The 15281-nt window shown below is 44.9% G+C and overlaps 1 protein-coding gene across 3 annotated transcripts in view; it reads left to right on the top strand.

Annotated features, from left to right (window-relative positions):
• Window positions 1–15281, top strand: part of RAPGEFL1 (Rap guanine nucleotide exchange factor like 1) — a 97251-nt gene that overhangs the window by 59808 nt on the left and 22162 nt on the right. For all 3 annotated transcript variants that reach the window (XM_073572608.1, XM_073572609.1, XM_073572607.1), the window contains exons 10-11: window positions 13680–13858; window positions 14623–14713. In XM_073572608.1, coding sequence (XP_073428709.1) covers window positions 13680–13858; window positions 14623–14713 — 270 coding nt within the window. The remainder of the gene's footprint in view (window positions 1–13679; window positions 13859–14622; window positions 14714–15281) is intronic.

The following is a 15281-nucleotide window of genomic DNA, read 5'->3' on the forward strand; positions in this document are numbered from 1 at the left end:
ATTACTACCATAAATTAACAATCGCCAACTCCTGCGGAATAGAAAAGCACAGAATAAAACACAATACAACTAGAAAATACTTACGTTCGGGAGGCAAGGACCGGTCTTAAAAATGCCAAGGCACGATGGTATCGGTACTTCGTGCCGGTCCTTGCCGCAGCACCACTGCGAACCTTATTCTCCTGACGGATATCCCTGTTGAAGCGGTCCTTCATCGAGCGCCAACGGGTTCTGACTTTGTTCACTGTGATGGAAAAAAAAAAAAAAAGAAAAAAAGTAAGACTATGCACTGGAGGCTGTGATCATCCAACTGTGTGTGATGATAGAAACTCCATGGAGTTAATAGCATCACACACAGTTGGGTGATCCCGGCCAAGATCACTGCTGCATCACACTGCATTTAAATACTTACGAAAATCCTTGCGGACCCAGGGAGAGGCGTTGTCCCAGCCATCCATCAGCGATGCGGCCACCTCGTTCCAGAGCCGCCGGATCACCACGTTGTCCGAGTGCAGTTGGTGACGGGTGTCCCACAACGGGACTCGCTCCTGGACTAGACGGATGAGCTCGTCGTTGTCCAGGGCGAGGTCCTCCTCCCGCTGTGGAGCCTAGAAAAGAAAGACAAACATTAATCTTTGAAAGATTTTAAAAAAAAAAATATCGATAACTAGCTGAAGAGCCCGGCGCTGCCCGGGCATAGTAACTAACTGTGGTTAGTTATATAAATTTAAAATTATCCTCCATCCCATAGTCCCGTGCCCATATTCCATCATACATATCCTCCATCCCATAGTCCTGTGCCCATATACCCATCATACATATTCGCCATCCCATATGCCTGTGCCCATATACCCATCATACATATTCGCCATCCCATAGTCCCGTGCCCATATACCATCATACATATCCTCCATCCCATGCCCATATACCCATCATATATATCCTCCATCCCATAGTCCCGTGCCCATATTCCATCATACATATCCTCCATCCCATAGTCCTGTGCCCATATACCCATCATACATATTCGCCATCTCATATGCCTGTGCCCATATACACATGATACATGTTCGCCATCCCATAGTCCCGTGCCCATATACCATCATACATATCCTCCATCCCATGCCCATATACCCATCATATATATCCTCCATCCCATAGTCCCGTGCCCATATTCCATCATACATATCCTCCATCCCATAGTCCTGTGCCCATATACCCATCATACATATTCGCCATCTCATATGCCTGTGCCCATATACACATGATACATGTTCGCCATCCCATAGTCCCGTGCCCATATACCATCATACATATCCTCTATCCCATGCCCATATACCCATCATATATATCCTCCATCCCATAGTCCCGTGCCCATATACCCAAACAAACAAACATTCACACACACACACACAAACACACACACACACACATACACACTTTGAGCCCTAGATATTGATAAACAATCCATGAAAAAATTATTTGTTTTAAATGGAAATAAATGGAAAAAAAACAACAAACATCGAAAAAAACAACCATGAAAATTTAAAAAAAAAAAACTAAAAAATACCAAAAAAAAAAAAAAAAAAAAAAAAACCAGACTAGAAAATAAGTAAAAAAAAAAAAAAAACAGTCCGTCTGTACTTACATCACGTCTACCCGCCCGCACTTGGCCTTGCTGCTCCTGCCGTTCCTCCGGTGGTGGTGGCGTGATGGAGGATGAGCTCTGAAAATTAAACCAAAAAAATTAATCACATGTGTTTATTTTTTCAAATCCATACGGAAGCATAGTACTCACTTCTTCTGCCTCTTGCCCTATCCCGGGGACATATTCTTCACCAGATGAAGACATGCTGCAATAAAAAAAAAAAGAGACATAAGTACATAGAAATGTATTGAAATTTCAGCCAGACATTAGGTTTTTCATACTTACATTGGTGCAGCTTGTGCTGTGTGTCCACTAGTGAGCAATCCTTAAAGTATTGTGGAATCCCAGTGCCCACACCATTTTATCACCTTGGTTCAATTTTTTTTTTTTACTGTCTAGACCAAATTTCAGTCATGTTTATGTAAAAAACGCATGCGCATAAAAACGCAAGACCATGCGCAAGTATTGCGCTCCCATAGGCTCCAATGTGGTGTTTTTGCGCATTCCGTGCGCATGCGTTGTTTTAACGAGACAGGGCGGAACCAAAAATGCAACATGTTGCGTCTGACGCGCCTGGCGCAAAAGACAAAAAAACGCATGCGCACGAAAGCGCAAATATGCGCAAGACCATGCGCACATCATGTAAAATATAGGTGCGCAGTGCGCATGCGCACTGGTGCGCCCGATGCGCTGCGCACAAAAGCGCTAATGTGAAACCAGCCTTAGGTAGCCAACTTTTACAAATTTTGTCAGCTTGGTCACATTTAGTAATTTGGGAACGATGGGTGTCAACCACAGGGGGATCTGTAAAGGCAGCCACATTGGATATCACCCGACTTATCCTAAATAGAAGATTTATTATATTCTTATTGATATAAGTGTCAGCAACCTTACAAAAGAGGACGTCCCAAGTATCTATATTTACTGCTGTGATCGTCTCTTGTCTGTATTCTCTCATTATCCTGGACTATTAATAAAAGCTTCCTGTCTCCCCAGGTCTCACACATTGATAATATATTAGAGATGGAATAAGAACAGGAGCAGACATGTATGAAATGCAATCAGCCTGCGTGTAATGTGTGCAGAATGTCTCCTCTCTGTTTTTGTGCAGTGAGAATGTGTAAATGCCCTGATAATGCCCCGACGGGGTTCACACAGCGCTGTTGTGGTGCCAGGGTCACGTGCATTGTTTGCATAGAAATGGAAGATATCTTGCAAACACTGCAAAACAGCAAAGATGGGACATGTCCGCACGTAGCATCTAGCTTCCCTTATTAAATAAGCTTGGTCGTGTGGTTATTGAGACTTTATAGCCTCAGGGAAGATGGGTTATTGATGGAAGTGTCACCTGGCACGTTGATTGATCTTCCCATGAAGAAGCTGATATTCATGCACATTCACTGCCGTGACTGCACCAAGCTCTGATCACGGAACCCTTCTCCATGCTTCATGGATTGTGTGTCCTTAGTCTGTACATACTGGCTACATGCAGATGATGCACCTATGCCTCACCCGTTTAAAGTTTATTTTCAATTAAAATAACAAAAAAAAGTTTAAATAAACTAAAGGGGCTGTCAGTCATAAACAGAATATCACATGCATACAAACTGTAAGGCTATGTGCACACGCTGCGGATTCTGCTGCGGTTCTGCAGACATGGTACAGTACCATGTTACCCTATGGGTTTTAAAAACCGCTGTGCTCACGCTGCGTTTTTTTCCGCGGTTTATAAACCGCAGCATGTCAATTGTTTCTGCGGATTCCGCTGCGGTTTCACACCTTTAACATAGTAGAGGTGTGAAACCGCAGGGAAAAACCGCAGGCCAAACCGCAGGTCACTTTACCTGCGGTTCCGCGCGGAAAAACCCGCAGGTGAATCCGCAGCGTGTGCACATAGCCTAATGTGGTTGTAGGGCACCTAGTGGATGGGCAATAAACCTGCAGTAATGCTGTTGTACATATGGGATTAAAAGGGGTTAATCGGCCATGACCTGTTGATTATGAGCAGCAGAAATTTGGGAGAGATGGCTGCTCACCGTATATCCACCCCTGGGTGTGGTTCACTTTGTAAAATGAGACCTTTTTGTCTCACACATGTCTGTGTGTATGGAGGTCTGCAGATCTCCTGGATTGAGTGCCTTTGCTAAAGGACTAAGAAGCTGGACTCTAATAGGCAGGCGGGCTATTGTATGGACTTGTTACTTTATGTTTCACTTTGTGGCTGATAAAGGCTGTATATATGTTTTCCTGTGATGTTCTTTATGAGGACTTTAAATAGGAACAGTTCCTGTGATACCTGAGATCATTTCCAAGTGAGTAGCATTGTTGCAACACGTATAGTAATACAAGTCCCCACCAATGGCCATCTTGCGTCATCATTGCCGACACATGTCCAAATGACTGGAACAGGAAGCACAGAGACGGTCTGCTAATTATTACGTTGTGTGCACACGTTGCGTTTTTTTAGCTGCGTTTTTCTGCTCTGAAAACGCTAAGAAAATGCATCCCACGCAATCCTATGGGATTCCTCATTTCTGTGCTAATGCTGCAGATTTTACCGCTGTGGAATCGCATAGCGGAAAAATATGCAGCATGTTCATTCTTTGTGCGGAATCGTGGCGATTCCGCACCCATAGGATTGCATTGAAACGCTCACGTTACGCATGTGGCTATGCTCACCATGCGTGAAGTGAGCGCTTCATGTGTGGATGTGGTACCCAGACTCTCCTCCATGCCCTGGGTACCATAATCCTGTAAAAAATAGAATTAAAATAAAAAATCGGGATATACTCACCCTCTGGCGGCCCCTGGAGTCCTTCCTGCCTCTCACCACGCTCCCGGCATCTTCCGGTCCCAGTGATGCTTTGCGCGAATCACCTGAGATGATGTCGCACTCTCGTGGGCGTGACGTCACAAAGGTCCTTCGCGCAAAGCATCACTGGGACCGGAAGATGCCGGCAGCGTGGCTGAGGGCCGGGGGCCGTCGGAAGTGGAGAATAACCATTTTTTTAAATTTTTTTTAATTATTTTTAGCATTCTGTCTTTTACTATTGATGCTGCATAGGCACTATGCTTGATGAGTGTGACCAACCTGTCAATCACTTTTCCAAGCGATGCTTCAAATCGCTTGGAAAGCGCTAGCATTCTGCAAGCTAAAAACGCTTTGCAAAACGCATGCGAATTCTGCATGCTTTTTACCCGCGGCAGGAGTTGCGGACATTTCCGCAGCATTTCCGAACGTGTGCACATAGCCTTAGTGTGCAGAACATAAATTCATACAATCCAGACCGTTAGTAGAACAGAAAGATTTGCAATGCCCTGGTTTAGTGTCCAGTCGTCTGTGGCAGCCGATCCAAGACACTCTTCACTTCTGCTCCAGGTATCCCTGGCCCTGCACCCAGAGCGCTCCTTGCACTTACCAGGCTGAATGCGATGTAATGACGCTGCAACATCACATTGTGAGGCCTAGTAAGTGCAAGAGACGCTCAGGAAGCCAGGCCGAGAATGGTGTAGAAGCACGGCACTGCGGTTCCAGGGCAATGAGCTCAAGTAGGGTTTTTACCCCTTATACCAGGGGTTCCCAATCTGTAGCTCGGGAGCCATGAATTGTGGCTCGTGGCTATCCGCCAGCTGGGTGCTTTACCCCCAGATCTAGATAACAGGTATGAGGAGCAAATCTTAAAATGGTGAATTTTGTGAGTAGCCCTGCACTGAAGAGCAGATCTGGATGCACATACACTGGTCTGAGGGGTTTAGAGATGATTTAGGTATGGTACGCTGGAGACAGGATGATGCTACCTGTCAGAGGTGGTGCCTGAAGATGGCTATGACAGTGTGTTGGGAATGCTGGATGGGAGAATACTGAACGGGGTATTGTGGGAACCCCTGGGTCTTGGTATACTGCTTCTGGGGGATTTCTGTGGAAAAGCTGTGGTTATCATTATACCCATAATAGGGGCTCTGTTTGCCACTACTGTGAGGGGGGAGGGAGCTGGATGTGGCCCCTCTCAGAGCTGAATGTGACTCTCTAGGTCAGAAAAGTTGGGGACCACTGCCCTATACCATGGTAAAAAGAACTCTGCTCTCTTTTTTTTCAAACTGCAAGGTACAATTGTAGTGTTTATTGTTAAAGGGGATGTTTGGCCATAGGCTACAAGTCTTCAGCGCGCGCACTGTGAGGATTCGCCAGTACAAGGGTCTGGAGCAGGCGGTCATGCGACCACAAGTATGCAATTTGCATTCTTCCAGCCACATTCCGACTAGACTGTGTCCAGCCTCGTGCAATATACTGACATGGAGCGAGGCCACGCCCACCTAGTCAGTATGTGACCACATGTATGCAAATCACTTACTTGCGGTCACGCACCTGCCTCTCCAAGCGCCAGCACTGGAGAATCCTCACAGCGAACTGTCTCGTTTTGGATTGCCTACCAATAAAGAGAACACCTATACCTTACCCTTACAAGTTGAAAAAGAGTATTGAGTTCTATTTTTATTTACTAAGGTGCAGAAGTGAGGACTGCCTTGGACCAGTGCAGCATGAATCTTTTTGCTTAACTCTACCATTTGGCCATTTTAATAACTAGAGATTGTCACCATTTTAAAAAAAAAGTAGCTGTGATTGTAATTTGTGCATGAGGACATCAGAAATGTTGGATTTTATGAGAACTGGTTTCCCAAATTCATGGCTGAAATAGTCTATGTCAAGGCTCAGATCACACCAGCGTATTTTCCCCGAGAGAATCGGGTCGATCATGCAAATCACACTATGACCAAAGTTTGACCACAATCGGATCTGATTTTCTCAGATGAGGAGAAGATGGGGAAAAAAATTCTCCATCTTCTCCATTCTGTCAGTCCATGAAAATCAGACTGCACTCAGATGTCATCCGAATGCAGTCTGATTTTTGCCACTGACTCGTTGATTTGCATGGCCGAGTGCGATCCGAATATCAGATGCAAATCGTGCATGTTGTGAGTTTTTTTTCCCCTCACAGACTATGTCCAAGAAAAGAACCATACATGTGCATGGTCCGAGTGCGATATGATGTTTTGTCAGGTCGTACTCGAACTGCAAATATGGTGGTCTGCATCTGTCCTAAAATTCAGGACTTAAGAGTTAAAGTTTGTGATTACGCACACATATGGAGAAGGTTCTCAGAGCAGTCCTTAAATCGCTCTGTAGGGGGCAGTATGATGGGAAAGTGTAATGATGTGATGGAAAGTTGTAACTTTCACATTGCCGTGGTGAAATGTGTTATCGCAGGTAAACCTTATTTTCACATATTTGGGCAACAAATCCACAATAGATTGCAGTGTTGTAATAGATCAAATATGTGTGGAGGCGGCACTGCTCTCAGGGCGTGGGAACCTTGTACTTGTGAGTGGTGGCTGCTCAGAACTGCTGTTAGGCGGCCTCATGCACATGGTTTTTGTGTAAACTAGGAGTTGTGCAGAGCTGTATTCTGGTGCCCACAAAAATGTATGGGGCCTCATTGTACCTATGGCTGATATCATCCAAAGGCAATCATAGGTGACATGCTCCATCGGATCCTGCACAATAAAGCATGGCTTGGAAAGGAGAACAATTCTGTAATGTCGTGCCACATGGGGGACTATATTGCTGTTGCAGGTGCCACATGGTGGACTATATTGCTGTTGTGTCACATGGAGGACTATACCACAGTTGTAGGTGCCACATGGGGGACTATATTACAGTTGCAGGTGCTCCATGGGTACTATACCACGGTTGTAAGTGCCACATGGGGGACTATATTGCTGTTGTAGAAGCTGCATGTGGACTATATTGCAGTTGTAGGTGCCACATGGGGGACTATATTGCAGGTGCTGCATGGGGACTATGCCACGGTTGTAGGTGCCACATGGGGGACTATATTGCAGGTGCTGCATGGGGACTATACTACAGTTGTAGGTGCCACATGGGGGACTATATTGCTGTTGCAGGTGCCGCATGGGGGACTATATTGCAGTTGTAGGTGCCACATGGGGGACTATATTGCTGTTGCAGGTGCCACATGGGGACTATACCACGGTTGAAGGTGCCACATGGGGGACTATATTGCTGTTGCAGGTGCCGCATGGGGGACTATATTGCAGGTGCTGCATGGGGACTATACCACGGTTGTAGGTGCCACATGGGGGACTATATTGCAGTTGCAGGTGCTGCATGGGGACTATACCACAGTTGCAGGTTCCACATGGGGGATTATATTGCAGGTGCTGCATGTGAACTATAGCACGGTTGTAGGTGCCACATGGGGGACCATATTGTAAGCATAATCCCCATTGCTGTTGCAGGTGCCACATGGGGGACTATATTGCAGTTGCAGGTGCCGCATGGGGGACTATATTGCAGTTGTAGGTGCCACATGGGGGACTATATTGCTGTTGCAGGTGCCACATGGGGGACTATATTGCAGTTGCAGGTGCTGCATGGGGACTATACCACGGTCGAAGGTGCCACATGGGGGACTATATTGCTGTTGCAGGTGCCGCATGGGGGACTATATTGCAGTTGTAGGTGCCACATGGGGGACTATATTGCAGGTGCTGCATGGGGACTATACCACGGTTGTAGGTGCCACATGGGGGACTATATTGCAGTTGCAGGTGCTGCATGGGGACTACACCACAGTTGTAGGTGCCACATGGGGGACTATATTGCACGTGCTGCATTGGGACTATACCACGGTTGTAGGTGCCACATGGGGGACTATATTGCAGTTGCAGGTGCTGCATGTGAACTATACCACGGTTGTAGGTGCCACATGGGGGACTATATTGCAGTTGCAGGTGCTGCATGTGAACTATACCACGGTTGTAGGTGCCACATGGGGGACTATATTGCAGGTGCTGCATGTGAACTATACCACGGTTGTAGGTGCCACATGGGGGACTATATTGTAAGCATAATCCCCATTGCTGTTGCAGGTGCTGCGTGGGGGACTATATTGCAGTTGTAGGTGCCTCATGGGGGACTATATTGCAGTTGTAGGTGCCACATGGGGGACTATTGCAGTTGCAGGTGTTGCATGGGGACTATATTGCAGTAGCAAGGATGCACTGAGCCTCCATTCATGATTCTACTATCTGAATTACATGTCTTCCAACGGAACCACTGGGTCTACAAAGCCTTGCACAAGGTCCAATTTTATAATTAACTAGCTGAAGAGCCCGGCGCTGCCCAGGCATAGTTACTAACTATTATTTATAACAAATTATAATGATTATATTTATATATATCTATATATATAATCTGAGTGTAGAGCCTCGCCCACTTCGCATAGCCACATTCACTATAATATCCCACATCATCCCGTCAGCCAGAGCCACCGGACTACTACCCCTAATATCCCACATCATCCCGTCAGCCAGAGCCACCGGACTACTACCCCTGATATCCCACATCATCCCGTCAGCCAAAGCCATCAGACTACAACCCCTAATATCCCACATCGTCCTATCAGCCAGAGCCACCGGACTACTACCCCTAATATCCAACATCATCCCTTCAGCCAGAGCCACCAGACTACAACCCCTAATATCCCACATCGTCCCATCAGCCAGAGCCACCGGACTACTACCCCTAATATCCCACATCATCCTGTCAGCCAGAGCCACCGGACTACTACCCCTAATATCCCACATCATCCCGTCAGTCAGAGCCACTGGACTACTACCCCTAATAATTCCAGCGGATGCTTCCTACTTGGCCATAAAATCCATTTTATTTTTATCTTTTAAAATAGTTCCATGTGGCAGAAACCCAAATATATACAGGGGGTCAGAAGAAAAAAAGGGCACACTGCTGCTTTATGCGTGCAGACTACGCGTTTCGACCTTACTAGGTCTTCTTCTTCTTGAAGACCTAGAAGAAGACCTAGTAAGGTCGAAACGCGTAGTCTGCACGCATAAAGCAGCAGTGTGCCCTTTTTTTCTTCTGACCCCCTGTATATATTTGGGTTTCTGCCACATGGAACTATTTTAAAAGATAAAAATAAAATGGATTTTATGGCCAAGTAGGAAGCATCCGCTGGAATTATTTGCTGGTTTTTGTTTCTATTGCAACATGGGTGTGCCTCTCCCATTACAACTCCGTGCGGCTTCCTGGCAGTGAGCAGAACCACTAAGGACGTCTAACTGGGTGAGCTGGCTATAATTTTTCTTGTTTGAATTACTACCCCTAATATTCCACATCATCCTGTCAGCCAGAGCCACCGGACGACAGCTAATACGTCTTTTTACTGACCTGAGATATAAGAGAATAGCATCCCCATACAGGTGACAATCCAGCAGCTGATAGCTGTACACTATAGCTGACAACTTGCTGTATCACAAATGATTAGTGTTGGCACCATCCAGATCTGTTTAACCCCTTAGTTGCTGCTGTCAAAAGTGACTACATCTAATAAATGGTTAATAGATTGTGGGGGCTTCTGCTTTAATCTAATTGACACACCGAGATCATGATTGTGTGGTCCTGATGTTTGCCAAAGCAGTTCATGGCCAAATAGCGGCCTTAAGGTACTGTCACACTTAGCGATGTACCAGCAATCCCGACCAGCGATATGACGCGGTCACGATCGCTGGTACATCGCTAAGTGGTCGCTAGTGAGCTGCCACACAGGCAGATCTCACCAGCGACATCGCAGGGGTCGGGGGTCACTACTTACCTGTCACACCAGGCGATCCTGCGTCCTCCCGCCCGGCTCTACACGTCGCTCGTCGTCACAGCAGGAAGCGCCACAGGAAGCTGACGACGAGAAACAGTCCAGGACGTTCTCGCGTGATCAGCGATAACCAGCGGGGGAGCCGGTCGTAGGTAAGTATCACACACAGCGATATCGCTAGCAATATCGCTATAACGTCACTAGTTATAGCGATATTGCTAGCGATATCTCTTAGTGTGACATGCCCTTTAGAGTCTCACGGCTATAGCGGTCAGTTCAGAAGTCAGTGACATTTAGGTGGTAAACAAACACTTTTTCATTCCTGCTCTACCACTTTGCATTAATTCCTGAAAATCACCTGAAGGGTTAATAAACTATTTGACAGCAGTTTTCAATATGTCAAGGGGTGCTGTTTTTAAAATGGTATCACATTTGGGGTCTTCCAATACATAGGACCCCCAAAGTCACTTCAAACCTGGATAGGTCCCTCAAAAAAATAAATTTTGTAAATTTCCTTGAAAAAATTAAAAATTGCTGCTACATTATTAAACCTCCTAAAAGGCTAATAAAATAAATTAGCGTTTTAAAAATGTTTTAAAAATTTTTACATTTTTGTCAAATTTCTGAAACTTTTTATAAATAAACACAAAACTTATCAACCTAAATTTACCATGATCATAAATTATAATGTGCGAAGAAAAAACAGTCTCAAAATCAATGGGATTTGTTGAAGCGTTCCAGAGTAATCACCACATAAAGTGACATTGGTGAGAATTTAAAAAATTGGCTCCGTCACTAAGGGGTTAATATCCCACGTCAGCCAGAGCCATCGGACTACAACGCCTAATATCCCACATCCTAACTTCCATACCGGATATCCATTTAAGAGGGTAGATGTGCCTACGGGATGGAGGATGTGTGATGGGGTTATGGGCAGGGAGAGGGGGGATTCATTTCTGTCATGTGCTCTCTCCTCCTTTCTGGGGGCAGACAATGCTGGGAGCTTATGTTCCCGGGAATATTAGGTTTCTCCCACCATGGCAGTGTCTGCTGAGGTGTTGTCGTGGAATGAGAAAACTATTGCTCATAGCAACCAATCACAGCTCAGCTTCTTTGCTTAGTGATTGGTTGCAAGGAAAACTGTTGCTCATAGCAACCAATCACAGCTCAGCTTCTTTTAAACAGCTCTGGTGAAATGAAAGATGCTTCGTGATTGGTTGGTGATACACACACACACACACACATACACACACACACACACACACACACACACATACATACACTTTTATATATATATATATATATATATATATATATATATGTTCCTTGAAATCTGCATAAACTTTAAAGAGGATGTCCCTCTTGGGTCATATTCTTTACATACTATGGCATGTGGACGTCATAGAAGAGGGGCATCTGCTTGGCATTCACTTAGTGAAACATTGCTCTGGGGGACTTAATGCCACAATGTATTACTCAGTCACCCATTCAATGGAATAAAGGCCCCATTACACATAACGATGTCCCAGCGATCCCACCAACGATCCGACATGGATGGGATTGCTGGGACATCATTATTCTGATCGCTGGTGAGCTGTCACATAGACAGCCCCTCCAGCGATCAGGACCAGCGAGCAAGCTGGTTTCTAATGTAAACATCGGGTATCCAGGAGCCGTGGTTCTTGGATACCCGCTGTTTACCTTGGAAACTGGCGTACACGCTGGTTTCCAAGGTAAACATTGGATATCTAAGAGCTGCGCGGCTCCTGGATACCCGCTGTTTACCTTGGAAACCAGTGTGTACGCCGGATTCCAAGGTAAACAGCGGGTATCCAAGAGCCGTGGCTCCTGGACACCCGATATTTACATTAGAAACCAGCGTCGCTGATCGCTGGTCTCTTGCTGCCACACGCAGCGATGCGTGCTGGCCAGCGGGAGACCAGCGATCAAAAAATGGCCCAGGCCGATCGGTCACGATCAGTGATACCTGGCAGAGGGGCCGGTCGCTGATCCCCGTCATACACAGTGATATCGCTGGTGACATCGCTGTGGCAACACAAAATCAGCGATCACGCTAGAGAGATCGCTGTGTGTGACAGGGCCTTAAGCCTCATGTATAATTACATTTTACCAGTAGGGGATGCCCAGTATTCCCCAGTAATGGCTTGGGGGAGGAGAAGCTAAACTTTTCAAGATCAAATGAGATGGATCATATTTTAAGGAAAAATAAATAACAGTATATAAATATTGGTGAATATGTCACCGATGGGATGAAATATTTCTGGGATCCACGTCTATGACAAGAACTGGATGCCAAAAATGGAACGGTGGCTGTTCATGGACGGCTTCTATGGGCATTCTAACAATAGCTGAGCCGTCTTTTACATTCATAGCATATCCTGTAGATACGTTATAATTGTCAGATGTGGCAATAAGATTTGTGTTTTTCTTTGCAGTTTTGCTGATTAAGACGTAGGGAATAAGAGTGACTAAGTTATCTTGCTTTCTTACCCAAATTTTCTTTTTTTTCCATATTTGGTTGATTTCGGATTTTAGAACAGAACAAGCATTACAGAAAAATATCTGTGACCTATAATTTGTAGTTTATCACTGCACATAAGTCTGAATTCCTGGATGATGCTGGGAGGGGGCACCGCAACTCAGCGGGTTAGAAAATCATTTAGTCAAACACCATATTGTGTCACAGCGAGGGGCTCTGCCGTTACTTTAGTTTGTTGCAAATTAAAAACAAAAAAACATCAATTTCTGAAAGTCACCGCTATAAGCTAAAAAGATCGTTTGGGTGATATTGCCCTTTGCAGTCAAACCTATGTGCTAAACGGCCACCATAATAGCGTATGCTTATGGTTCTTGCGGCCTCAATGACGCTCTCTATTATGTTTTCAGAGCAAAATTCCACTTCTCATTAACATCTTACCAGATACATCAAGGGATAAAAAGTTCAGTACCTTGTATTGTATCAATGCTAATGCATGCTTTCTTTTATATTCACAAATAAGGCTAAATTCAGACTTCTTCTGAGAGAACTAAACTGTGGAAGGTCACTCAGCTTCCCCAAACTCTTGTTAAGACAGATAAAACTAGTGGACATGTAACATGGAGTATAAATGCAGGATCAGACTACACAGGAATTGTTTGTAGTCTGTTACCATGGAGAAACATAGGTAACAAAACACATTTTTAATCAAAACATTTTGCTAATTCTCACCATTTTCTTTAATTTACAAGCATTCGCTCCTGTAAGAACAATTGTGACAACAGAGTAGATATAATTTAGTTAGCAGAAGACTTAACCAACGGAGGATCTTGTGTCTTTTCAGCTGGAGTTTGTAGACTACGTGTTCCATGTAGAGCGGGGACGCAGGGAGACAGCAAATCTGGAGCTACTGCTGCAAAGATGTAGTGAGGTACAACACTGGGTCAGTACCCAGACCCTGCTCTGTGAGGCACCAGCGAGACGCACTCAGCTCCTCAAGAAGTTCATCAAAACAGCAGCAATGTTAGTATAGTGCCCTTTATCTGTCTCAAGGATCACACTCTTTTATTACCTAAATATCACCTGTTTTAATTTACTAATATTTTTGCCTATTCTTTCTCTGTTTTTCCGTTCTCTCAATCGCTCTCCTACGCTCTCTCTATCTCACCCCCTCTCTCCCTCTTTTCCTCTCTCCTTCTGTTTCTCCTTCACACTCATCCCTATCATCTCCCTGTCTCTTTTCTCTCCCGCTCTCACTCCAATTTTCTTTTCTCTTTCGCTATTCCTAACTCTGTTTCCCACACCCCTTTCTCTTTCTTTTTTCCCTTGCCCGTTTTCTTTCCCTCGCTACCTGTCTTGCTTCTCTCCCTCTCTTTCTATCTCCCTCCCTCTCTCTTTTCCTTTATTACTCTGTCTATCTCTCACTTGCTCTCTTTTCTTTCTTTCTCTCTCTCTCTGACTCTTTCCCACTATCTCTCTCCCTCTCTCCTCTCTCTCTTCATAACGCTCTGTCTACCTCCCCCCCCTCTCTCTCTAGTTCTTAACTCCCTCACTCTTCCCTCTCTCCCTTGCTATCTCCCTCTATGGAAGTTATATCCATTATATGTGTAAATAGTAGGATATAGCTGTATTTCAATAAATTACACAATTAGGTGGTGCCTTGAGTTTCTAAACCTTCTACCATTTTGCCTTCTTACTTCCATAATTCAGTAAATGCTCTATATCATTATGCTCTGTCTTATCTAGCCTCAACTGTTCATTATCTCTCTATCCTGGTCTTTCCACAGTTGTAAACAGAACCAAGATCTCCTATCTTTTTTTGCTATAGTAATGGGTTTGGACAATGGTGCCGTGAGCCGCCTACGTGTTACCTGGGAGGTAAGAAGAAATTTGTAGCCTTGTATCGGTATACTCAGGACAAATTGCATAACGAATTGTATGATTATATACTTCTGTGAAGCACCTGGGGGTTCAAGGTGCTCACCACATAGCTAGATACATTCCTCAAAGGATCTAGTTTTCAAAATGGCATCACTTGTGGGGGGTTTCCACTGTTTAGGCACATCAGGGGCTCTCCAAACGTGACATGGTGTTCGCTAATGATTCCAGCCAATTTTGTTTTTAAAAAGTTAAACGGTGCTCCTTCCCTTCCAAGCTTGGCTGTGCGCCCAAACAGTAGTTTCACCCCACATATGGGGTATTGGCATACTCAGGAGAAATTGCACAACAATTGATTGTTGGAGTCCATTTTCTCCTGTTACCCTTGTGAAAATAAAAAAATTGTGGCTAAAAGAACATTTTTATTTTCACGGCTCAATGTTATAAATGTCTGCACCTTGCACCCAAGCAGTAGTTTTCTCCCATATATGGGGTATTGACGTTTCTCCTGTTACCCTTGTGAAAATGAAAAAATATGGGTCTAAAGTAAAATTTTTGTTAAAAAAAA

This window comes from Dendrobates tinctorius, unplaced genomic scaffold (genome assembly GCF_039654945.1).
Source record: "Dendrobates tinctorius isolate UK_male_01 unplaced genomic scaffold, ASM3965494v1 ptg000032l, whole genome shotgun sequence".
Lineage (NCBI taxonomy): Eukaryota > Metazoa > Chordata > Amphibia > Anura > Dendrobatidae > Dendrobates > Dendrobates tinctorius.